Source organism: Eptatretus burgeri, chromosome 17, assembly GCF_056783735.1.
Source record: "Eptatretus burgeri isolate ZD-2024b chromosome 17, Ebu_testis_v1, whole genome shotgun sequence".
Lineage (NCBI taxonomy): Eukaryota > Metazoa > Chordata > Myxini > Myxiniformes > Myxinidae > Eptatretus > Eptatretus burgeri.
Window position 1 is genome coordinate 8,809,095 of NC_140977.1, and position 27,067 is coordinate 8,836,161.

The window sequence follows — 27,067 nt, forward strand, 5'->3', positions numbered from 1 at the left end:
CCCTCCCCTCCCCTTTCCTCTCCCTCCCCTTCCCCTCCCCTTTCCCTCTCCCTCCCCTCCCCCTTTCCCTCTCCCTCCCCTCCCCTTTCCCTCTCCCTCCCCTTCCCCTCCCCTTTCCCTCTCCCTCCCCTTCCCCTCCCCTTTCCCTCTCCCTCCCCTTCCCCTCCTCTTTCCCTCTCCCTCCCCTTCCCCTCCCCTTTCCCTCTCCCTCCCCTTCCCTCCCCTTTCCCTTCCCTTCCCTCCCCTTCCCCTCCCCTTTCCCCTCCCCTTCCCCTCCCCTTTCCCTCCCCTTCCCCTCCCCTTCCCTCCCCTTCCCCTCCCCTTTCCCTCCCCTTCCCCTCCCCTTCCCCTCCCCTTCCCTCCCCTTTCCCTTCCCTTCCCCTCCCCTTCCCCTCCCCTTCCCTCCCCTTTCCCTCCCCTTTCCCTTCCCTTCCCTCCCCTTCCCCTCCCCTTCCCCTCCCCTTCCCTCCCCTTTCCCTCTCCCTCCCCTTCATGTCGATGTTTCAGTGAAGGACCAGTTTATTATGCGCAGACCCTCGTTACGTCATGACGTCATACAACACAACGCTGCAATGAACACACCGTCAGGTTTAACGGTGAAATATGAAGATTTTTGAAATAAATGAGAGATTCGATCATCCAAGGGAACACACCAGACACACAGAGTCATCATCAGGACGTTGATAATGGAAGTTTTACATTTAATAAAATATTTCATGAAGAGGGTTTAATCACGATCACGTGTGTCCCGCCCCGAGGGAAACAATCACGGATCGAACGTTCTGGTGTTTTCTCCTCACCGACACGAGTTCGAATCAACGATAGTTACTGCACTTCAACTCGTCATTGTCATTGTCATTGAGAGGGCGGGGGCATGTGAGTGACCACGTTTGACGTCACAATGACGCGGTCATGTCACAATGACGCGGCCATATCACAACAACGCGTTGTCTTGGCAACCTGTTCTGACTGAGTTCGCTGTGAACGGAAAACCGTGGAATTGGCGCGTTTGAGAATTCCGAACTTTATCCTCTTCAGGATTAACCAGGGATTTATTTTATCCATCAAGATGTTTCGATTGTTCAGTAAAAGACGACAAAGGTATTTCCCGCGGGTTTTCCCACAACGTTGATTGATTTTATCTTTTCATCACGAGTGCAGGCTCAGTGTACTGGCAGGATGGCCTCGGCCCGGGAGCAGGCGCAAGTTCAGTTTATTTTCACCACCCGAACAACAACAACATTGTACTTGCTGCTTTATTCCAAGCAGCCTGCAGATGGTGATCCGTTTCCGTGTCTTGTCCGACTCCAAGGGGCTCGAAGAGCCTCAAACCAGGCCCAAGGCAGGGACACCTTGTTGTTTATTCGGCCCATGTCTGTACAACCGTATCTCTGGCTTGTGCTGTATTCCTGAGTGTGGAGTTTCATTGAGTTTATTTTGTTGAGATATCGTTCAATCAGAGTCCACCTGTGTGTAAGTCGGGAATTGGTAAAGCGACACACCTGGACTAACCTGAAGAAGTTACCACGTGATGACGGGAGGATAACCTCATTGTGTAAACTTGGAAATGAACTTTTACTTACGAACAACACAGTGAACAATGTCACTTTTCCTCTCATAACAATGTTTGGATCTTGCTGCACGTGCGAACAGCTGTTCTCCACTTCCATCACATTTAGAACCAGAAGGGCACTTGGTGGAGCGCACACCTCCACTAGATCTGGTCACTCCCCCGACCCCCACCCCGCTCTCTCTTTTTTTTGTCTCATCCTTGCTCTGCAACCTCCAATTACTGTGCAGCACTCTCCTCCCTCCCCTCCCGTTACAGTGCAAAACTCTCCTCCCACACCTCCCTCCCCTCCCGTTGCAGTGTAAAATTCTCCTCCCACACATCCCTCCCCTCGCGTTACAGTGAAGAACTCTCCTCCCACACCTCCCTCCCTCTCCCGTTACAGTCCACCACTCTCCAACCACACCTCCCTCCCTCTCCCGTTACAGTGCAGCACTCTCCTCCCACACCTGCCTCCCTCCCTCTCCTGTTACAGTGTAGAACTCTCCTCCCACACCTCCCTCCCCTCCCGTTACAGTGCAGCACTCTCCTCCCACACCTCCCTCCCCTCCCAGTGTAGAACTCTCCTCCCACCCCTCCCTCCCCTCTCGTTACAGTGTAGAACTATCCTCCCATCCCTCCCTCCCCTCCCGTTACAGTGTCGAACTCTCCTCCCACACCTCCCTCCCTCTCCCGTTACAGTGCAGCACTCTCCTCCCACACCTCCCTCCCTCTCCCGTTACAGTGCAGCACTCTCCTCCCACACCTCCCTCCCTCTCCCGTTACAGTGCAGCACTCTCCTCCCACACCTCCCTCCCCTCCCGTTGCAGTGTAGAACTCTCCTCCCACACCTCCCTCCCCTCCCGTTGCAGTGTAGAACTCTCCTCCCACACATCCCTCCCCTCCCGTTACAGTGCAGCACTCTCCTCCCACACCACCCTCCCTTCCCGTTAGTGTAGAACTCTCCTCCCCTCCTGTTACAGTGTAGAACTCTCCTCCCACACCTCCCTCCCCTCCCGTAACAGTGTAGAACTCTCCTCCCACACCTCCCTCCCTCTCCCGTTACAGTGCAGCACTCTCCTCCCACACCTCCCTCCCCTCCCGTTACAGTGTAGAACTCTCCTCCCACACCTCCCTCCCTCTCCCGTTACAGTGCAGCACTCTCCTCCCACACCTCCCTCCCTCTCCCGTTACAGTGCAGCACTCTCCTCCCACACCTCCCTCCCCTCCCGTTGCAGTGTAGAACTCTCCTCCCACACCTCCCTCCCCTCCCGTTACAGTGTAGACTCTCCTTCCACACCTCCCTCCCTCTCCCGTTACAGTGCAGCACTCTCCTCCCACACCTCCCTCCCCTCCCGTTACAGTGTAGAACTCTCCTCCCACACCTCCCTCCCTCTCCCGTTACAGTGCAGCACTCTCCTCCCACACCTCCCTCCCTCTCCCGTTACAGTGCAGCACTCTCCTCCCACACCTCCCTCCCCTCCCGTTGCAGTGTAGAACTCTCCTCCCACACCTCCCTCCCCTCCCGTTACAGTGTAGACTCTCCTTCCACACCTCCCTCCCTCTCCCGTTACAGTGCAGAACTCTCCTCCCACACCACCCTGCAGTCCCGTTACAGTGTATAACTCTCCTCCCACACCTCCCTCCCCTCCCGTTACAGTGTAGAACTCTCCGCCCACACCTCCCTCTCCTCGCGTTACAGTGTAGAACTCTTCTCCCACACCTCCCTCCCCTCCCGTTACAGTGTCGAACTCTCCTCCCACACCTCCCTCCCTCTCCCGTTACAGTGCAGCACTCTCCTTCCACACCTCCCTTCCCTCCCAGTGTAGAACTCTCCTCCCACACCTCCCTCCCCTCCCGTTACAGTGTAGAACTATCCTCCCACACCTTCCTCCCCTCCCGTTAAAGTGTCGAACTCTCCTCCCACACCTCCCTCCCCTCCCGTTACAGGGCAGCGCTCTCCTCCCACACCTCCCTCCCCCTCCCGTTACATTGCAGCTCTCGCCTTTTTTTTTTCTTTTCCTTTCTCTTTTCCTTGCTGTTTTTTTCCCTCTCTATTTTCCCCTCTCTTTTTCCCCTCTTTGTTTTTCCCTCTCTATTATTTTCCCTCTCTATTATTTTCCCTCTATTATTTCCCCTCTCTATTATTCTCCCTCTCGCTCTCTCTCTCTCCCTTCCCCACCATTAGTATTTCCCTCGGTGAAGCGATGGATGGTATTTGCGAGTATAATAATTATTGGCAGTGTACCCACCCTCTGTGTGGGTCGAGTTTGCACATGACTTGCTCAAAAAACTATTGTCTGTGTTTTGCAAAAAGACTGTAGACGTTTGTATGATGTGTGTCTAAAAGGTTCTGTATGGTCTCAAGGGTACGTTCCAATAGTAGTTTCGGTCAAAACTCCAAAGGATAAAATCTCAAAAGGATGTTAATGTCAAAGGGGTCTGAAGTGTCCAAAAAGGTCGAAGTGGTCTCAAGGGTCAAAAGTGCCAAATGGTCAAGGGTCCAATCAGTCTAAAAGGGGTTTAAGGCTGTCTAGCATGTCTAAAGGGATTGAAGAGTGGGTGATAAGGTCAAAGAGGTCTATAGGGAGTCAAGGGACTTAAGGGGTATAAAGGTCTCAAGGTTCTAGGAGTCTGAAAAGGGGTCGAGATGGTATAAAGGACAGACTGAGTATGAAGGACTTTTCTCTCCTCATAAACAGTTGTGCATCACTCCACCAAACTTGATAGTTATGATCACCACATGGCAAGAATTTGCAAGAGCACGATCATTTTTGGCCCCTGAGCCCCTGGGGTGGGGTCAAAAGGTGAAATAAAAAATGCAACGACGGGCACATTTCGAAACGTCTTTGTCATGTCATGTTGGACATGCAATCAACATTTGGGACTCAGGAAATATGCAACGATTTTTGGATTTGACCCCTGGTTCATGCCCCAGGGGTAGGGACTTGTGGTCACAGGAGTCAAAACAGAAATATTTTAACCCTTTGAACCCTGAGCTCCTTGGATTTTCAGCTTCCCTATCCTGGGCTCCCTGTCGAAAAATCCAGCCAATCGGGTGCATGGACGTTTGAAGAGTGGCCGGTAAACCCACCGCTCGGGTCTACGGAGGTTTGAAGGCGTGGCTGGTAAACCCGCTGCTCGGCTTTATGGAGGTTTGAATAGTGGCCGATAAACCCGCCATTCGGTTGTATGGTGGTTTGAATCACGGCTGGTAAAACGGATCCTTGGTTTCAAAGGGTTAAACGGAAAATTTGACATCAATCTTGGTGGAATGTTTTCCCATCTTTCAACCTTGCTTTCGGTGGGAAGCGTGGGGATTTACGATGGCGTGCCATCAACCTCGCTCTCGTGTTTTCTTGTTTTATGTCGTGTTGAGTGAAGGAATGATCCATTGGAGTGCAAATGAGTTGAAGGAAAGATTTGTTTTCATGGAGAATGTGTGTGATATCTGGTTTAGCACATTTGTACTCGGTTATGGATTGAAGAGTTTTGTTCTTTTTCAGGAATGCAAAGATGAATCGGTCTCAAGATTCTCCAGATGTTACTGTGAAGGAACCAAGACCATCGACTCTGTCAATGAAAATCTCCCTATGGAATTGTCTCAAGTAAATACGTTACATTGAAACTCGTTTTTTTGGATGCATCTTCCTCACAAAGTGTGTAACAAATTGACTTTTCAATCCTTTTCTCCTTAGGAAAAAATACAGAAGATTTAAAACGATGTGGATACGTGGTGCTGCCAGACATTCCACGTAAGTAATGGAAAAAATATCCCTTCAGGATGTCATGACGTGAAACGCACAAACATGTAAAATGATATTCCTTTTCGAGAGAAGGATTAAACCTCACGCCATCGCATCTCGATCACATTTTACTCATTTATTGTTATCTGTGCCATAGATAAGGGGTTGTGGGGTTGGAGTACCTCAACGTGCTCGCACTGTCCTCTGACCTGTCTAGCCTGGATTGGAATCTGGACCAAGATATTGTGGCGAATTCGCGCCTGCCGACGTGCGATCGGCCGCTCGACTCGAATGGCGGCCGCCTCGCCCACCGGACGGACAATTCTGTCGTGACCCTCCGGGAACTATCGCCCGGAGCCAGTCATGGGTGGGCCTTTCGACCTCACCACGATCGTGCCAATTGGCCACCCGCGTAGGATAGGGTTGTTCGCCAAACTCGACCTACCTAAGTACCCACGCGGATGGTAAACCGGGCGATCGTACCTCGCTGCAGGTCGACTCCGGACACGAACTGCTGAAGCGGTCCGTTCCGTGCTTCAGTGATAACCGAGCGGTGTTATCGTCGGCCTCGACGGTTCCGATTAATTATCGGGTGTATTAAGCCCACTACGAACCCTTTACATGAAGCAAGATGGAGATTCAAACGAAGGAAAGGACGCAGCGAAACGGGGAACAATTCAACATAATGCACTTTATTTACATGACACACGGAGAGCACACATATACAGCCATACAGTCAGAATACACATATATCAATTTAAAACAAAAACAACAATGCAGAGCTACGACCGAATACGCGAACACACAGCAACACTTGTACAGTTTTACTTCACAAGACACGGCGCCACAAGATCCATACAAAAACCCCGAAAAGAAAAAGGTGACTTCCGTTTTGGGCCGTCGAGTCCCTCTCCGACGTCCGTCGACGTGGTCCTGCCTGGCCGCGACTCCGTGCCCTAGCGTGGTAGGCGAGGCCTCTCCGGCGTACCTCGCGCCGGCACGTGTTGGCCACTCGACGCCGCGGACGGAGTTTCGGCGCTATCCCAGCGCGGATAGAAGGGGGGGGGGGGAACGTGGATGCCCGAGGTCGGGAGGGGGGAATGGTGGACGCTCCTTCCCGCCAGCGGGGTCTTGGAACCGCACCACAGCAGACCAGGCCAGCGGTCACCAGGAGGAGAAGAGGACGAGCGAGCCGGAAGACAGGAAGAGGGCAAGAGCAACCACAAAACCCCTTCTCCCGTGTCCGACTTTTTATATCCCGGAGCTCCGCCCTGTTGCTCTGCCCCGTTCTTTGCTCCACCCCCCTTCAAGGGGCTTTGAGAAAGGTCTCGAAGAGGAGCGTTCCTCCTTCCTGGCCGCGTCACACCGCGCATCCACCAATCGGGCGCCAGCTGCCCCACCCCGCTTCTCCTCCCTCACACCAAGCGCGGAGAAGAATGGTGCGAAAACAGGCGGGAAAAGCCCACCGAGCGTCCTTGTTGGTTTTTGTTTGAAATAAAAGATAGAAAAAGAAAAACGACTGACTCAAAGCGTCGCAGCCCGAATGAATCACATTAATTCCCTCTAAACAACGGGTTTCGGGCTAACTACACATGTACTTAAGAGACCTCACCTACGGGACCTGAATGGTGGTTTGCGAATTTCCACAGCCGTAACAATATTAACGATCATCCGGGTGCTTTACATGAAGAGTGATAGATCAATGAGTGCCTTTTTAATTTTTCTATTTTTTTTGTGAACAAAGTCGAGGCTCGTGAAAGAGCTGGAATATATAACAGGTCATGACCAAACAGAATAAAAGGAACAGTAAAAAGAGGAGAGTCTAACAGCAGGGTTGAGGGACAAAATAGAGAGAGACTTCGGTGTGGGGAGGAATGGTTGGTTCGGAGGGCGCACGTGGTGAAGATGAATACAGTCGCAAACTCTAAGGAAGGGAAAACTGGAAACTTGGAGAGAGATGGGCTTAGGGCAGATGAATGGAGGAGGAAAGAGCATGGGTTTGGATGGGGGGGGGGGAAGAGGGGGGTGAATCTGAGATGGTGGTGAACAGCTTGACATCAAATCGTAACTTTGAAAAGCAAGGGAAAACATTTAACAACAAAATAATTATTACACTATTTTAAAGTTTTCTTCAAAACTGAACTGCACAATGCATCATCAGGTACATTTGTCAAGTTACAATCAGCAGGTGCATGACATCACTCCAAAAAAAAACACAAAAAAAAAAAACATCCATAAGCACTTTGCATCAACAAGTGGCCTCGTGAAAATGACCAGCCCAAAGTTCTCCTGAAGATGCAACAAGCACTTCAAACTGATATGAGGGTGCTTCGTGTTCGCGCCACGAGGCCTCGAGATGGATCTTGAGTTGAATCCACCACGACTCTTACCATCAGTCTGAGTGAATCATCTTCCACCCATCACAAACCTCGCTTCCTCTGCATTGTCTGCCACTGTCTCTTCCTCTTCATCAGATTCTCCAAATTCTTCACCTACCTTTTCCTCACATTGCTCTCCAGCCTTCCTACTCTTTTTCGCCAAGTGATCAGCTGCCTTTTTTGCTTTCAACTTTGCTCGCTTTGCACGTTTACGTGCCGTGCGCTGGAGGTCTCTCACGATTCTTTTCCAAACTCTCTTGGAATTCCTGGTCTTTTATTGTCATTTCGGCCTGACGATCCAGATAGTCCTGTTGCACATACTCTCGCCAGTGGATGTGATGATAAACATGGAACTCTCCACTCCCAGCATCTGCACTCGAACCCATGATATCTCTCACAAACTCCGGGCGAGGTTTTGGAGTCCATTCCTTCATTCGTTCTGGAATGACATATCGTCGCTATGAGAACGAAAAGCTGGAGGACCACTTGTTTTTTAGTTTGTGTATTTACTTCTTAGGGAGGGAGCAAGGGTGATGAGGTTTGTTGGGTGAACGATGAACAGATCTCGAGAGCACATTCACTAGCCTGGCCCACATGTGCAGCCAATGTCCATGTACACCTCGATCCCAAATGATGCCTGGAATTGAATGCAGTACTGTCTTTGAAATTCCCGTTTTGATGAAACCTTAAACTGTTTCACCAACCCATTTGAGCACTTCCCTCTTGATGCTTGTATCCCAAAGTGAAAAATGAAAAACGTGATTTAAATGATACTCACATCCTCTTCTCAATGGCACGCATTTCTTGGCCTCGTTGTGCAGATACTTACTCGGGTAGTGGTCAAGTTAGGTTGTTGTCTCTCTGGATATTGACAACACATTTAGAACCTGTGATGGTTGTGCACAGAGAGGCCTGAAGAGAGCATCGTGCACATCTCGGGCGAATAAAAGCATATACAGTGGTGCCCCCAGAATCCGAATTTAATCCGTTCCAAGAGGCTGTTCGGATTCCAAAAAGTTCGGATTCCAAAACTATTTTCCCAAAAATAAATAATGGAAAGTGAATTAATCCGTTCCTGGACCCCAAGAAAACACACTTTCAAGACATCTTATTTTACCTTAAACATGGGTAATTTCAGTTGAAAGTGAGTAAATGACCTTTTCTGGGTCATGAATCTTTTTCCAAGCCTGGGGGATAAGCAGGAGCGTTGTCGCTTCTTCAATCAGTCTGGATGCAGCTCCGACCTATCAGTGGCCATTGGGATCCAAAACTGAAACTGTTCAGCCTGGTGGAGGTATTAATTAACCATGAAGCACCAAATGGTGTTTTATATCCCAGTACACTCTGTGGAGACACAAACGTGCCGTTTTCACCGCACGGTTCCACGCGAGAGAATCAGGAGGTGAAGCGATTGGGTGACGCAGCATGACGTCACTACCATGCTCGCGAAAAATAACGTTGGGTTCGTTCAAGCCGATTCGTTAGAGGGTTCATTGAATAAGTTCGCTTCACGATGGGTTTTTGCGCTTTTATCGCTTCTTTATTTTTCAGAATCCTACACATGGTCTATTTCGGCAGCTCGAACATGGCAGCGAGATCAGACACACGTGTACCGCTCTCATGCTTAACGATAAGTTCTTTCTTCAACTCAATTGTCGTTCTCACGGACTTCCTCTTATTAGGGTACCCTGTGAGTACAGGGTACCCTATTGTTTTTCTTCTGTTTATTATTATTAGGGTACCCTGTGAGTACAGGGTACCCTATTGTTTTTCTTCTGTTTATTATTATTATTATTATTTTTCTTTTTCCGCCGGCATTTTGCACCCTTTTTCGCTTTAAAAACCATTTTCTCTGGGATACTAAGTCCGATCGACACAAAATTTTCACCACAGTATGTATCTTTTTTGATAGCACAATCACGTTATAATTATGACGTCATTGGTCACGTGGTACGGTCGCCATCTTGAAAAAAGCGATAAACTTTGGACATCTGTATCTCGGAAACCGTGCAATGGAAAATTTTTCGCTTGATACATTTTACTAAGCTCCCTATGGGGAACACGTGTGATTTTTCGTGACGTCATAGGTGAAGCGATATTCCAGTGAAAATTCGTCAAGTAGAACGCCATATAGGAAAAATCTGAAAATTCTGAGCATCATCTACGCCTAAAATTGCTGCGGAAAATGTTTTTCTTGACGTCATCGATGACGTAATTCGGCCGCCATCTTGTTTTTTAGTGTTTTTAAAAAAAAAATCTTCTTCTCCAGAAGGGCTGGACAGATTAAGGCGAAACTTTACAGGTACATTCCCCCTGATGTCCTCTTTCAAGTTTGTTAATTTGTTGTTGATACGTCACATGGTTTGGCGGCCATCTTGAAAAACCCTAAAACCTTCAAACATCTTCTTCTCCAGAAGCGCTGGTCCCATGAAGGCGAGATTTCACAACTATATTCGGGACATGTATGCGATGCAAGTTTGTTAATTTCAAAGTGATAGGTCACATGGTTTGGCCGCCATGTTGGATTTAAGAAAAATATTAAATAATGTTTTCTCTGGTATTTCATAAAGCCATCGAAGCGAAAATTTGCAATTGCCTTCCTCCCTCAAGTCTGCATACATGGTAAAAAATTTTTACCTCAGAAGTCACATGGTTTGGCGGCCATCTTGGATAGAAAAATAGACCTTATCCGATTTTCACGAAACTTCACACACTTGTTCGGGTCGACGATGGAAAGCAGAATTTAAATTTATGATATCATAGGTCACAAGGTTCGGCAGCCATCTTGGATTGAAAATGAATAAATTTTAAAAATCTTCTTCTCCAGAAGGGCAAGACAGATTAAGACGAAACTTCACAGATATATTCCCCATGAGATCCTTTCTCAAGTTTGTTAATTTCTTCTTGATCGGTCACATGGTTTGGCGGCCATCTTGAAAAAACCCTAAAACCTTCAAACATCTTCTTCTCCAGAAGCTGGTCCACTGAAGGGGAGATTTCAGAACTATATTCGGGAGAGTAAGGCGATATAAGTTTGTTAATTTCGAATTGATAAGTCACATGGTTTGGCCGCCATCTTGGATTTAAGAAAAATATTAAATAATGTTTTCTCTGGAACCGCTTAACCAAACGAATCGAAAATTTGTAATTATCATCGAGAGGGCATTATGCACGCATGATAAAAATTATGACGTCACACGTCACATGGTTTAAGCGGCCATCTTGGATAGAAAACGCACCTTAACCGATTAACACGAAACTTCACAACCGTGTTCCAATACCCAGTTGGAAGCAGAATATAAATTTCTGATGTCATAGGTCACATGGTTCGTCAGCCATCTTGGATTGAAAAACAATATCTTCAAACGTCTTTTCTCTGAAACGGCTGAACAGATCCAGGCGAAACTCGACCACTATGACCGCCTCTCCTTGACGAATAAAAAGTTCCAACCCCTTTTGAGGTACGACGCAACGTTTGGCAGCCATATTGGATTGAAGGAAAAATATTAATTAATGTTTACTCTGGTACTACTGCATCAATAAATGTGAAGCATCACCTTTATGGTGCAACAGTCATGCGGAATGAGGGTTTGAAATTTCAACGGGATCGGGCGCAGGGTTTGGCAGCCATGTTGGTTTTAAGAAAATGATTAAATAATGTTTTCTCTGGAACTGCTTAACCTAGCGAAGCGAAAATTTGCACTTATCGTCTACAATTGTGTTTGCACATGTGGTGAAAATTATGACATCAGAAGTCACATGGTTTGGCCGCCATCTTGGATTGAAGGATAAATATTAATTAATGTTTACTCTGGAACCGCTTCCTCTGTACATGCGAAACTTCACATTTATAATTCAGGTGACATGCGAAACAAAAGTTTAAAATTTCAACCTGATCGGTCACGCGGTTTGGGAGCCAGAATTATTTAATTATTTGAATCTAGAAGCCAGTAATAACGAAATTGAACGCTTTGTGCTGCCCGGTTCAGAACTCGTCTGTTCCGCGCCCTCTCGAAGCAGGCCTCTGTTTGTATCACTATTAAATAATGTTTTTCTCTGGCACCGCTTATCCTTTCAATGCGAAACTTTGCGACTGTCATCTGCAGAAAGTCCCATGTTGTATCAAAGGTCGACACGTCTGGGTACCCGGTCATCACTGCCAGCAGTTATAAAGTGGCAGTTCTAGTTATTATTATTTTTCTTTTTCCGCCGGCATTTTGCACCCTTTTTCGCTTTAAAAACCATTTTCTCTGGGATACTAAGTCCGATCGACACAAAATTTTCACCACAGTATGTATCTTTTTTGATAGCACAATCACGTTATAATTATGACGTCATTGGTCACGTGGTACGGTCGCCATCTTGAAAAAGCGATAAACTTTGGACATCTGTATCTCGGAAACCGTGCAATGGAAAATTTTTCGCTTGATACATTTTACTAAGCTCCCTATGGGGAACACGTGTGATTTTCGTGACGTCATAGGTGAAGCGATATTCCAGTGAAAATTCGTCAAGTAGAACGCCATATAGGAAAAATCTGAAAAATTCTGAGCATCATCTACGCCCTAAAATTGCTGCGGAAAATGTTTTTCTTGACGTCATCGATGACGTAATTCGGCCGCCATCTTGTTTTTTAGTGTTTTTTAAAAAAAATCTTCTTCTCCAGAAGGGCTGGACAGATTAAGGCGAAACTTTACAGGTACATTCCCCCTGATGTCCTCTTTTCAAGTTTGTTAATTTGTTGTTGATACGTCACATGGTTTGGCGGCCATCTTGAAAAAACCCTAAAACCTTCAAACATCTTCTTCTCCAGAAGCGCTGGTCCCATGAAGGCGAGATTTCACAACTATATTCGGGACATGTATGCGATGCAAGTTTGTTAATTTCAAAGTGATAGGTCACATGGTTTGGCCGCCATGTTGGATTTAAGAAAAATATTAAATAATGTTTTCTCTGGTATTTCATAAGCCATCGAAGCGAAAATTTGCAATTGCCTTCCTCCCTCAAGTCTGCATACATGGTAAAAAATTTTTACCTCAGAAGTCACATGGTTTGGCGGCCATCTTGGATAGAAAAATAGACCTTATCCGATTTTCACGAAACTTCACACACTTGTTCGGGTCGACGATGGAAAGCAGAATTTAAATTTATGATATCATAGGTCACAAGGTTCGGCAGCCATCTTGGATTGAAAATGAATAAATTTTAAAAATCTTCTTCTCCAGAAGGGCAAGACAGATTAAGACGAAACTTCACAGATATATTCCCCATGAGATCCTTTCTCAAGTTTGTTAATTTCTTCTTGATCGGTCACATGGTTTGGCGGCCATCTTGAAAAAACCCTAAAACCTTCAAACATCTTCTTCTCCAGAAGCGCTGGTCCACTGAAGGAGATTTCAGAACTATATTCGGGAGAGTAAGGCGATATAAGTTTGTTAATTTCTGAATTGATAAGTCACATGGTTTGGCCGCCATCTTGGATTTAAGAAAAATATTAAATAATGTTTTCTCTGGAACCGCAACCAAACGAATCGAAAATTTGTAATTATCATCGAGAGGGCATTATGCACGCATGATAAAAATTATGACGTCACACGTCACATGGTTTGGCGGCCATCTTGGATAGAAAAACGCACCTTAACCGATTAACACGAAACTTCACAACCGTGTTCCAATACCCAGTTGGAAGCAGAATATAAATTTCTGATGTCATAGGTCACATGGTTCGTCAGCCATCTTGGATTGAAAAACAATATCTTCAAACGTCTTTTTCTCTGAAACGGCTGAACAGATCCAGGCGAAACTCGACCACTATGACCGCCTCTCGCCTTGACGAATAAAAAGTTCCAACCCCCTTTTGAGGTACGACGCAACGTTTGGCAGCCATATTGGATTGAAGGAAAAATATTAATTAATGTTTACTCTGGTACTACTGCATCAATAAATGTGAAGCATCACCTTTATGGTGCAACAGTCATGCGGAATGAGGGTTTGAAATTTCAACGGGATCGGGCGCAGGGTTTGGCAGCCATGTTGGTTTTAAGAAAAATATTAAATAATGTTTTCTCTGGAACTGCTTAACCCTAGCGGCGAAAATTTGCACTTATCGTCTACAATTGTGTTTGCACATGTGGTGAAAATTATGACATCAGAAGTCACATGGTTTGGCCGCCATCTTGGATTGAAGGATAAATATTAATTAATGTTTACTCTGGAACCGCTTCCTCTGTATATGCGAAACTTCACATTTATAATTCAGGTGACATGCGAAACAAAAGTTTAAAATTTCAACCTGATCGGTCACGCGGTTTGGGAGCCAGAATTATTTAATTATTTGAATCTAGAAGCCAGTAATAACGAAATTGAACGCTTTGTGCTGCCCGGTTCAGAACTCGTCTGTTCCGCGCCCTCTCGAAGCAGGCCTCTGTTTGTATCACTATTAAATAATGTTTTTCTCTGGCACCGCTTATCCTTTCAATGCGAAACTTTGCGACTGTCATCTGCAGAAAGTCCCATGTTGTATCAAAGGCCGACACGTCTGGGTACCCGGTCATCACTGCCAGCAGTTATAAAGTGGCAGTTCTAGTTCCTATTTGCTTCACTGCTCTTCCTGGGTGCCATGGTGAATGCACAAGGGTGATAATTGGAAAAAAAAAATGCACAAATCAAGGTGAAAACACGAGGTAAAGTAGCGATCGACACGAGAGATGCTTTCACGAATACTTCCACCGACGAACTGAATGAACAAAGCGCGAAGATGCGGGTCGAACAGGCGGGGGAGAGACGCACGTGAACAAACATGAACGCCACGTTGTGTTCAGTTTTCGAAAATGTGTTCGTTTTTTTAGGACAAAATTTTCTCGAAAAAATTGTTCGGATTCCAATTTGTTCAAACAATGGGGCGTTCGGATTCTGGGGGCACTACGGTATGGTGGAGCAGAAAACAAGATCAATCGATCAAATGATGATGCAAGCATGAAACTTGGCAGGAATATTTATTTTATGTCACTTTATGAGAAAAAGTGCTTGCCACTTGAAATTCCAACATGGCCGCCATTTTGCAAGATGGCCACCAGACGACCACCCAAAATAAAAACAGATAACAATCGTTCAAAGAATGATACAAGCATGAAATTTGGCATAAATATTTATTTTAGGTCACTTTATGAGATACAACTGCAACCCACTTAAAATTCAATATGGTGGCCATTTTCCAAGATGGCCACGATGTTTTTCTGCCCTGCAATGTTTATTGTTCTGATTAGGTCTGACAAGAGCAACTGCATAGTGGGGTACAACTTAGTCCGTAACGATAGCATTTGCACCTTCCACTACATTGTGTCTTGCATCCACATTTCGTGAACTCCTGGCAGCTTTTAGCTATGGGAGCAAGGGCCGTCCAGAAGAACTTCCACGAGTCATCTTCTTTGAACCAACCCCACTCGGACAGACACTGAGCTTCTGGCTGGTGGACTATTGCCTGGCTCCAAATGTGTCCTGCTTGATATGCAGCTCGCTTGGCATGTTCCGTGAGTGCTCCTTGTGTTGGTGGAATTAAATCATATGACCTCTGCTTTCGTGCAAAGAGAGCAATCCGTGCCTCATTCACTGACGCAACTGAACTTGATGAATATGGTGGATCAAACTGAACTAACCCTAACAAATCATACATCAGGACCACATATTTCTCCAGGATTTCTAGATCAGATTCCTCAATCTTTGATGGGCACTGACTGAGTTTCGTGAAGATTACTGACGCTTCATCACATACATTCCATGTGTGCCATGCTGTCTTTTTCCCTTTGCCATTGAAAGCTGATACAACATCACAACCGGTGAAGGCATGGAAGAAAAGCGTCCCACTCGTTTTCTCTGGTCCTATGGCAGACATAATTTTGTGGATAGGGATCCATCTCCTGTGCTCCCCTTTGCCAAATGCAACCCACATTTTTTTTAAGACCTGTTGTGGCAAGAGAAGGCATAAGGGATATGGCAATAACTACAACGTCCGTGTCATTAGTTTCAATCATCAGAGACTTGTATCCCTCGGCGGCTGCATGCCGAACATGTCAGAATATTTGTGTGTCTGCTTCTTCATGGGTGCATGGGGCCACTTCCTCTTGGTTAACGCTGGTGTCAGTGGTGGTGGTGATGGCATTTTCTCCTTTCGTCATGATAAATGGATTGCCCGTTGTCATTTCAGACACTTCATCGGCAAGGTAATGGAATAGCTCTGTTTTGTTGGTGCTATCTCTGAGGAAGCTCTTCCAATTCAAGGGAGTTTTACTTGTCGCTGTTACTCTCCTTCTGACGGCCTTGCCTCTGACTTCAGGCTGGACTGATGATACACATCAAAGATGATGTTGGTTCTCTTGCATTTCGTGCTGTAGTACTCGACTTTAGGAAGAATATCCTTTCTGGCATACTCTTCAAATGTCTTTGGTGTTCGTGGTGCTACGATATGTACCAGCGCAGCTCCATCTACAATGAGTACGTTATATTCTGGCTTTGTCTCTGGAAGCGTCACTTTGGCTTATTGTACATCCACAAAATCCGATTTCGCACATGTGTGTAGTTTCCCCTTGTTACTGAGTGAGGTCGGAAAAGACTGGTTTTCGTGTTTGAAGAACGCTTGCAGGTCACACCGACTGTTTTGGCAAGAGATGAAGAGGCGGGAAAACAAATGGCAGTCTTCGTTCAGTAACTTTGTCTCGGATTTGCTTGCAGACTTTGGCTCATTTTTGAAGAAGGTTATCCTGTTCTTTTTGATAGGCTGGTAGAAGGAGCAGTCATTCTCACATTGTAGATAAGCCATGAAGGAATTGATCTTTTCTTTCCCTCTCTCGTGATGCGTTGCAATTAGCTGAGCAGCGGAAGGATCCGCGATGTCCTTGGTGTCGAGCGTAAGATATCCTGACTCCTCTTCAAAGGGACTACCTATTTCCTCCGTTACCAATGTGAGCTGTTTGACTTTCTCAAAGAATGCCCTCTGAACTGTCGCTGTTTGTTCATGGTGACATTAACTTTTCCTCTTTGTCCTTCTGACAGAGGCAACATTTCCTCCAGTTTGTTTGTGGTTTTGATTTTGCTCGAGTATCCATAATTTGTGACTAGCAATGGCAAGGTCGAGGGTTTATCCTTTTACCACCTTGCCTTCGTGCACTTTGATGGATGGGATACAGCAAGGTTCATGCGTTTGCCCTACACCGAGCCCGATCGTTCATCCAATGCCATTTAAATCCCATGCGATCTGTACACCATCTGGATAACTACATGTAAAACCCCCGCTATCCTTGGCTCGGCTCTCCCGCGCTGGCACATCCTGTCGGTTCAGGTGTGGCTATCTAACATCTGAGGGGTTCATTAGATCGTATTTGGGATACTAAACCCACGGTTTAGCTGACATTGAACCCCATGCTGAGTTGCACAGCAGTGTATGACACCAGTCTGCCCTGGTAGTGCATGACATACACTCTTTTTTTGTGTTTAGTCTATATTGGCTGGTGTCTACCACCATTGATGGTTACAATGTGTCAGGGTCCTATAGATCCTTGTGGTTTTATTTCGGAGTTTTCCATCTCGTAATGAGCTTCATCTGCCCAGAGCTGTCTGGTTTTCAGGCGCCAGAGATTCGCCTTTCGCACCACCACTATTTGTGGAAACACTCCCACCATGAGAAGGCTGGAGTTGGAGCTTGACTGCCAGAGGCTTTGTTTCGCTTGCCATTTGGGGCAATTCGTAGGCAAAGAGAGCTCATCCTTTTTGCCACCCCGGCATTAGCACTCCTTTGGAGGGGCAATAACTATTTTGAACAATTAAAATACAAGCTCTGTTCAAGATCTCCAACAATTCTCACCGTCCCCGTTGGTAACGCAATGAGAACCAATTTACTTGTATTTGAAGCCTGCAAAATAGTTGTCATTTGACTTCTTTATTGTTTCGTAAGTCCTAAAATTGATTTATTGGTTCATGAAATCGATCAATACACTGAAGAATCAGCTTTAGCAAGGACAAAAACCTACAAATCGACATCAAGATGAAATAAATCCGACATCTCTGGCGATTTTTTTTTTTTTATGGTTTAAAGTTGTTGTTCTTTCATACCCTGGTGGCCATCTTGGAAAAAATGGCCGCCATGTTGAAAATCCACGTGGCCAGCACTTCTTTCTTGCTGTGACCCTGAAAGAACGTTCGTACCAAATTTCATACTTTTATCGCCATCTGAACGATTCTGCCAAAAAAATCACCCTTATTTGCTCTACTAAGATATATATATATATATGTATATATATATATATCTTCCTCTTTCGGCTTGCTCTCGTTAGGGGTCGCCACAGCGGATCAACCGTCTCCATTTCGCTCTGTTCTCCACATCTTCTATTGACACTCCAACCACCCGCATCAACCTGTCCATCACCATTGCAAACAGGAAAGGGCTCAGAGTCGATCCTTGGTGCAATCCCACTTTTCAGAGTTCCAACTCTCACCTCCACACTTCTACCCTTCCCCCTCTCCCACTGCCTCTGGACTCGCCTTCTCCTCCTTCACCCAGCAGTAGCACAATTTCCACTGGTACCCTGCTGACCACCGGTACTGGTGACGGTCGTTGGTAACCCGGGCCTCGACCGATCCAGTATGGAAATTCGTTTTATTGTCCGCATAATGATTTGGCATAGGTTTTTACACCGGATGCCCTTCCTGACGCAACCCTGGTCGCCTCTTACGACACACAGGGATATGGTACACCTATTCTAACTGGGGCATACACCTGGTGTGTGTGTGTATGTATGTGTATATATATATATATATATATATATATATATATATATATATATATATATATATATATATATATATATATATACATATATATATATATATATATATACATATATATATATATATATATATATACATATATATATATATATATATATACATATATATATACATATATATATATATATATATATATATACATATATATATACATATATATATATATATATATATACATATATATATATATATATATATATATATATATATATATATATATATATATATATATATATATATATATATATATATATACTAGCGATACCCGTGCACATCCACGGGATAGCAGTACAATATTGCTGGTAGCAGACGACAGACCGTACATGGGGAATGACAAAAATACGCATTGCGCAATATGCAAGTGGTATGATGGAACGCCAAGACTTCCCAAACATTGTCGGCATGTCCGCTAAGTGCCACAGCAATTTCATAGGGATCGTGTGACGGCGAGCTGAGTTTTTAGTGTGCAAGCTTGGTATTATTATAGACAAGTTCCATATTTATCTCCCTTACCTTCCCCTCCATTCGTGCCTGCTCATCTTTTACCTTATTCAGTTCGTCCCTTTCCTGCCCTATTTTTTTTTTTTTGTATACCTTGTCGAGGCTCGTGTGAGAGCTAACACACAACGCACAGCAAGGGGGCATGAGACGAGGGGTGGGAGTGGGAGGGACAAAACAGTGGGGAACAGACACATTAGGAGATCTGTGGATGGGAGAGGGATGGGACGGGGAACATGGAGAATTAGAAGATGGACATTACAGGGACTTTCAGGAAGGAAAGCAGGGAATTTGAAGGAGGTGGGCTTTGGTGGATTATCGGGGATAGAAAAGATCGAGGATTTGGATGGGGGATGATAAGAGGTGGTGGTGAACTGTATGGTGGTAAGAGGTGGTGATCCATAATATGCAGGGTAACAACTGCTTTGTGCAATGTTATCTCCGTGTGTGTGTGTGTGTGTGTGTGTGTGTGTGTGTGTGTGTGTGTGTGTGTGTGTGTATGTGTGTGTGTGTGTCAGTGTTTCATTGAGTCTCCTCAACTCCAAAATGATGAAACCGAGCAGCCTGTAACTTTGCATACATACTAAGGGACCTCCACGGAAGTGCAAGAGTGAAAATCGTGTGTTTGGGTTAATTAAAACGCTTATTTTGAAGATAATTAATGGCCGTATTTAATTATATCCTTTATCGGACGCATCCTCGGCCACCTCGCTCTTTGGGGTCTGAGGGCATCTCCTGAGTAACCTCTCTGGTGTCGCCAAGTTTGAAGCCGCCATGTTTATTGGTCTGCTCAACCATGCCTTGACTTGGAACAGGCCACGGTGATTTCTCAACAACAAAGTTTATTTTTCACTTTCCTCACTCATATCGAATGTCTGTTCATCATGGCAATGAATCGTTGTGTTCATCGCTTTTGTAAGTACTATAGTTTTCAAATTCAGAGCTTGGAGCGATTTCATGCATGAAACAATACGATTTTCCACGATCTACCCCCAAGGACTAATTAAAGGATGTCATCATCGAAATATTATTTCGGTTTTTAGGATCGGATATCGTCCGGACTGAATAAGTGTCAAAATCTGGAATAAAATCTGATAATTTATAGAAATAACGAGTCTTAAAACTAAGCCGATGTACCCATTTACTTTAAGCAAGCAAGGCTATGTTCCCTCCTCCATACATACACAAAAATGTGTAATTTCCAAATCATTAACTTGTCTTTTTCTACTGTTTGGAGAATTATATTGAGTGAACAAAAAATTTAGGAACGTGTCAAAATTAACCAACTTCATTGAGTTATATGATTCAATGCATTCACTGCCCCATGCCTTGTGCCCCCAGAGGGTTTGCTTATCCATGGCGTCTGACAGATCTGTGTCTATTTTCGGGGGTTTCATGGGGTGCTTTACTGGGAATCAAAGGAAATCTGGTGAAAAACGGACATTTTATAATGAGGTTATAACGTTTACGAGCACCCCGAACTGATGTAGCGTGTGACGTGTGTTCAGACGAGCAGGCACCATGGATATTCTGCAATATTTATTTCATGGGCGATTGAACTTTGCGATGCCTCCAGGGTTGTTTTTCATTGTGCAGAAACTCTTTGTTGATAAAGTCGTTATTTGAATGAATTCATTTTATTTCATTAACTGCTGCGTGTGCGGTGAAGACCGTGTACGGTGAAGACCGGCTTTAAAGTAAAAGGGATCCTGCATAGTATGCAGCCACAGCCTGGCCAACCGTTCCTCATCAACCATTTAATTGGAGTGCTTGTATGAGTGCTTAAGCCACTTGCCTAGTGCCCTACAGTCGACAGTGGTACCACGCTACGTCATTCTGAGCGAATTGTTCATTCACTCCGGACGCTTTTGCCGCACCACGTCGTTCAGAGCGAGTGGTTCGTGCCCCGTCACCCTGAGTGAGTGGTTCGTGCCCCGTCACCCTGAGTGAGTTGTGAAATAACACCTGATTTCTGAGCCGTTTGCCATATTAACATGTTCTCTAAATTTCCGAGCCAAATTATTTTTCCACATGTTACACACAGTTGTTTATAAAGATTAATGTTTGTGAACAAATCCCTGAAACGTTTAAATAAATGCAACGTTGTTTTTCGGTGAAAGCGACTCATGGTTTTTGGGTTGTGGACAGTACGTGCTGTTGTCGGTCAACCTGCCGATTCCCGAAAAATTGTCGATATCGGACGTGTGTGTGTGTGTGTGTGTGTGTGTGTGTGTGTGTGTGTGTGTGTGTGTGTGTGTGTGTGTGTGTGTGTGTGTGTGTGTGTGTTATATAAAGCATAACATTATATCTGTGAACTCCCATACACCCACCCCTCTCTCTTTATAAGATCCTTGCTCTACCCCCTCCCATTCAGTGCAGCACCCTCCTCCCACACCTCTCTCACTCTCCCCTTCCCCCTCTCTGTCTATTTATCTGTCTCTGTCTTTAGACAGATCCAGACAGTGGTTATGTCTGGGAGGGGTTTCTCTCCAGACATGTCCGAGCAGTGTTTGTCTCCGGACAGCTTGGCTCCAGATGTGTCCGGGCGGTGTTTGTTTCCGGACGCGTCCAGATGGTGTTTGTCTCTGGACGGAGTTTATCTCCGGAAGTGTCCAGATGGGAGTTTGTCTCCAGACAGCTTGACTCCTGATGTATCCGGGCAGTGTTTGTCTCTGAATGTGTCCCGGAGGTATTTATGTCTAGGCTGTGTTTGTCTCCGGGCAGCTTGGCTCTGGACGCGTCTGGATGGGAGTTTGTCTCCAGACCATGTTTATAGCATGACTGGTGGACAATGGATTTCAGATGATATTTTGTTCCCATCTTCACTGTTATGCTGTTCAGAATCATTTTGATGAAACAGTATAAATCATAATTAACGCTCCACCACACGTCTGCCTTCCCTTCCTCTCACCTCACAGTTTTCCCTTCCCCTTCCCATCCTTGCTCCCACACCCCTCCTCGCTCCCAAACACCTCTCTCCTTTCCCCTCCACCTCTCTCTCCTTTCCCCTCCGCCTCTCTCTCCTTTCCCCTCCGCCTCTCTCTCTCCTTTCCCCTCCGCCTCTCTCTCTCCTTTCCCCTCCGCCTCTCTCTCTCCTTTCCCCTCCGCCTCTCTCTCTCCTTTCCCCTCCGCCTCTCTCTCTCTCCTTTCCCCTCCGCCTCTCTCTCTCCTTTCCCCTCCGCCTCTCTCTCTCCTTTCCCCTCCGCCTCTCTCTCTCTCTCTCCTTTCCCTCCGCCTCTCTCTCTCCTTTCCCCTCCGCCTCTCTCTCTCCTTTCCCCTCCGCCTCTCTCTCTCCTTTCCCCTCCGCCTCTCTCTCTCTCTCCTTTCCCCTCCGCCTCTCTCTCTCCTTTCCCCTCCGCCTCTCTCTCTCTCCTTTCCCCTCCGCCTCTCTCTCTCTCCTTTCCCCTCCGCCTCTCTCTCTCCTTTCCCCTCCGCCTCTCTCTCTCCTTTCCCCTGCGCCTCTCTCTCTCCTTTCCCCTCCGCCTCTCTCTCTCTCCTTTCCCCTCCGCCTCTCTCTCTCCTTTCCCCTCCGCCTCTCTGTCTCCTTTTCCCTCCGCCTCTCTCTCTCCTTTCCCCTCCGCCTCCCTCTCTCCTTTCCCCTCCGCCTCTCCCTCTCCTTTCCCCTCCGCCTCTCTCTCCTTTCCCCTCCGCCTCTCTCTCTCCTTTCCCCTCCGCCTCTCTCTCTCTCCTTTCCCCCCCGCCTCTCTCTCTCCTTTCCCCTCCGCCTCTCTCTCTCCTTTCCCCTCCATTTCTCTCTCTCTCCTTTCCCCTCCGCCTCTCTCTCTCCTTTCCCCTCCGCCTCTCTCTCTCCTTTCCCCTCCGCCTCTCTCTCTCCTTTCCCCTCCGCCTCTCTCTCTCCTTTCCCCTCCGCCTCTCTCTCTCCTTTCCCCTCCGCCTCTCTCTCTCCTTTCCCCTCCGCCTCTCTCTCTCCTTTCCCCTCCGCCTCTCTCTCTCCTTTCCCCTCCGCCTCTCTCTCTCCTTTCCCCTCCGCCTCTCTCTCTCCTTTCCCCTCCGCCTCTCTCTCTCCTTTCCCCTCCGCCTCTCTCTCTCCTTTCCCCTCCGCCTCTCTCTCTCCTTTCCCCTCCGCCTCTCTCTCTCCTTTCCCCTCCGCCTCTCTCTCTCCTTTCCCCTCCGCCTCTCTCTCTCCTTTCCCCTCCGCCTCTCTCTCTCCTTTCCCCTCCGCCTCTCTCTCTCCTTTCCTCCGCCTCTCTCTCTCCTTTCCTCCGCCTCTCTCTCCTTTCCCTCCGCCTCTCTCTCCTTTCCTCCGCCTCACTCTCCTTCCCCCCCCCCCTCTCTCCCTCCTTTCCCCTCCGCCTCTCGCTCCTTTCCCCTCCGCCTCTCTCTCCTTTCCCCTCCGCCTCTCTCTCCTTTCCCCTCCGCCTCTCTCTCCTTTCCCCTCCGCCTCTCTCTCCTTTCCCCTCCGCCTCTCTCTCCTTTCCCCTCCGCCTCTCTCTCCTTTCCCCTCCGCGCCTCTCTCCTTTCCCCTCCGCCCCTCTCTCCTTTCCCCTCCGCGCCTCTCTCCTTTCCCCTCCGTGCCTCTCTCCTTTCCCCTCCGCGCCTCTCTCCTTTCCCCTCGGCCTCTCCCTCCTTCCCCCTCCGCGCCCCTCTCTCCTTCCCCCTCCCCGCCTCTCTCCTTTCCCCTCCGCGCCTCTCTCCTTTCCCCTCCGCGCCTCTCTCCTTTCCCCTCCGCGCCTCTCTCCTTTCCCCTCCGCGCCTCTCTCCTTTCCCCTCCGCGCCTCTCTCCTTTCCCCTCCGCGCCTCTCTCCTTTCCCCTCCGCGCCTCTCTCCTTTCCCCTCCGCGCCTCTCTCCACCACCCTCCGCGCCTCTCTCCACCACCCTCCGCGCCTCTCTTCACCACCCTCCGCGCCTCTCTCCTTTCCCCTCCGCGCCTCTCTCCACCACCCTCCACCACCCTCCACCTCTCTCCACCACCCTCCACCTCTCTCCACCACCCTCCACCACCCTCCACCTCTCTCCACCACCCTCCACCACCCTCCACCTCTCTCCACCTCTCTCCACCACCCTCCACCACCCTCCACCACCCTCCACCTCTCTCCACCACCCTCCACCACCCTCCACCACCCTCCACCTCTCTCCACCACCCTCCACCTCTCTCCACCACCCTCCACCTCTCTCCACCTCTCTCCACCACCCTCCACCACCCTCCACCTCTCTACACCACCCTCCACCACCCTCTCACCTCTCTCCTTTCCCCTCCACCTCTTCACTCTCCCCCCTCTCTCTCCACCACCCTCCTGCCTCTCCCTCTCCCTCTCACGTTTGTGGTGTGCGTCTGAAACGTTCTAGATGGTCTAAAGGGTACGTTCCAATCAGAGTTAGGGTCTAAACTCTAAATGGTGTAATCTCAAAAGGATGTAAATTTCTAAGGCGTCGAAAGGGATGTGAAGTGCTTAAAAATGTTGAAGTGGTCTGAAGGGTCAAAAGTGTGAAATGGTGAAGGGTCCAATGAGTCTAAAAGGGGTTTAAGGCTGTCTCGCATGTCAAAAGGGCATGAAGAATGGGTGATAAGGTCAAATGGGTCTCGAGGGAGTCAAGGGACTTCAGGGGGGCATAAAGGTCTGAAGGTTCTCGAAGTCTGAAAAGGGATCGAGATGGTGTGAAGAACAGACGGTGGATGAAGGACTTCTCTCTCCTCATAAACAGTTGTGCATAATGCCACCAAACTTGATAGTTATGATCACCACATGGCAAGAATCTGCAAGAACACGATCATTTTTGGCCCCTGAGCCCATGAGGTAGGGTCAAAAGATGAAATTACAAAAATTGCAATTACGGACACATTTCTAATCATCTTCGTAATGTAACGTTGTGAATGCAATCAACATTGGCGACTCATGAAATGTGTCAATTTTTGGATTTGATCCCTGGTTCATGCCCCAGGCGGTGGGGACTTAGGGTCACAGAAGTCAAAACAGAAACATTTTAACCCTTTGAACCTTGAGCTCCTTGGATTTTCAGCTTCCACACCCAGGGCTCCCGGGAGAAAAATCCGGCCACTCAGTTACATGGACGTTTGAAGGCGCGGCTGGTAAACCTACTGCTTGGGTTTGTGGAGGTTTGAATCGTGGCCGGTATACCCGCCACTCTGCTTTCTGGAGGTTTGAATAATGGCTGGTATACCCTCCACTCAGCTGTATGGAGGTTTGAATCACGTCTGGTAAATCAGCCGCTCGGCTGTATGGAGGTTTGAATCACGACCGGTAAAACGGCACTCAACTGTGTGGAGGTTTGAATCGTGGCCGGTATACCCACCACTCGGCTGCATGGAGGTTTGAATAATGGCTGGTAAACCTGCTGCTTGGTTGTATGGAGGTTTGAATCGTGGCCAGTATACCCGCCACTCGGCTCTATGGAGGTTTGAATCAGGGGTGGTAAAACGGCTCCTCGGTTTCAAGGAGTTAAACGGAAAATTTGACATCATTCTTGGTGGAATGTTTTCCCATCTTTCATCCTTGCTTTCGGTGGGAAGCGTGGGGATTTACGATGGCGTGCCCTCAACCTCGCTCTCGTGTTTTCTTGATTTATGTCGTGTTGAGTGAAGGAATGATCCATTGGAGTGCAAATGAGTTGAAGGAAATATTTGTTTTCATGGAGAATGTGTGTGATATCTGGTTGAGCAAATTTGTACTCAGTTATGGATTGAAGAGTTTTGTTCTTTTTCAGGAATGCAAAGATGAATCGGTCTCAAGATTCTCCAGATGTTGCTGTGAAGGAACCAAGACCATCGACTCCATCAATGAAAGTCTGCCTATGGAATAGTCTCAAGTAAATACGTTACATTGAAGCTCGTTTTTTTGGATGCATCTTCCTCACAAAGTGTGTAACAAATTGAATTTTCAATCCTTTTCTCCTTCGGAAAAAAATACAGAAGATTTAAAACGATGTTGAAACGTGGTGCTGCCGGACATTCCACGTAAGTAATGGAAAAAATATCCCTTCAGGATGTCATGACGTGAAACGCACAAACATGTAAAATGACATTCCTTTTCGAGAGAAGCATTGATCCTCACCCCATCGCATCTCAATCACATTTTACTCATTTATTGTTTTTTTGTACCATAGATTAGGGGTTGTGGGGTTGGAGTACCTCAACGTGCTCGCACTCTCCTCTGACCTGTCAAGCCTGGATTGGAATCTGGACCCAGATATTAACGGTCATCCTGGTGCTTTACATGAAGAGTGATAGATCAATGAGTGCTTTTTAATTTTTTCATTTTTTTTGTGAACAAATTCGAGGCTCGTGAAAGAGCTGGAATATGGAACAGGTCATGACCAAACAGAATAAAAGGAACAGTAAAAAGAGGAGAGTCTAACAGCGGGGTTGAGGGACAAAATAGAGAGAGACTTCGGTGTGGGGAGGAATGGTTGGTTCGGAGGGCGCACGTGGTGAAGATGGAGACAGACGCAAACTCTAAGGAAGGGAAAACTGGAAACTTGGAGAGAGATGGGCTTAGGGAAGATGAATGGAAGAGGAAAAAGCATGTGTTTGGATGGGGGGGAGGTGAATTTGAGATGGTGGTGAACAGCTTGACATCAAATCGTACCTTTGAAAAGCAAGGGAAAACATTTAACAACAAAATAATTATTACACTATTTTAAAGTTTTCTTCAAAACTGAACTGCACAATGCATCATCAGGTACATTTGTCAAGTTACAATCAGCAGGTGCATGACATCACTCCAAAAAAAAAAAACATCTATAAGCACTTTGCACCAACAAGTGGCCTCGTGAAAATGACCAGCCCAAAGTTCTCCTGAAGATGCTACAAGCACTTCAAAATGATCTGAGGGTGCTTCGTGTTCGCGCCACGAGGCCTCGAGATGGATCTTGAGTTGAATCCACCACGACTCTGACCATCAGTCTGAGTGAATCATCTTCCACCCATCACAAACCTCGCTTCCTCTGCATTGCTTGCCACTGTCTCTTCCTCTTCATCAGATTCTCCAAATTCTTCCCCGTCCTTTTCCTCACATTGCTCTCCAGCCTTGTTACTCTTTTTCGCCAAGTGATCAGCTGCCTTTTTTGCTTTCAACTT

General features: G+C 47.0%; 1 protein-coding gene across 1 annotated transcript; it reads left to right on the plus strand.

Annotated features, from left to right (window-relative positions):
- Window positions 1–973: 973 nt before the first annotated feature.
- Window positions 974–26,215, plus strand: LOC147009249 (uncharacterized). The gene is made up of 5 exons (XM_085863012.1): window positions 974–1,101; window positions 5,056–5,157; window positions 5,248–5,304; window positions 25,696–25,797; window positions 26,095–26,215. The coding sequence occupies exons 1-5, from the start codon at window positions 1,070–1,072 to the stop codon at window positions 26,213–26,215; spliced, it is 414 nt and encodes a 137-aa protein (XP_085719138.1). The 5' UTR covers window positions 974–1,069.
- The last annotated feature ends 852 nt before the right edge of the window (window positions 26,216–27,067 follow it).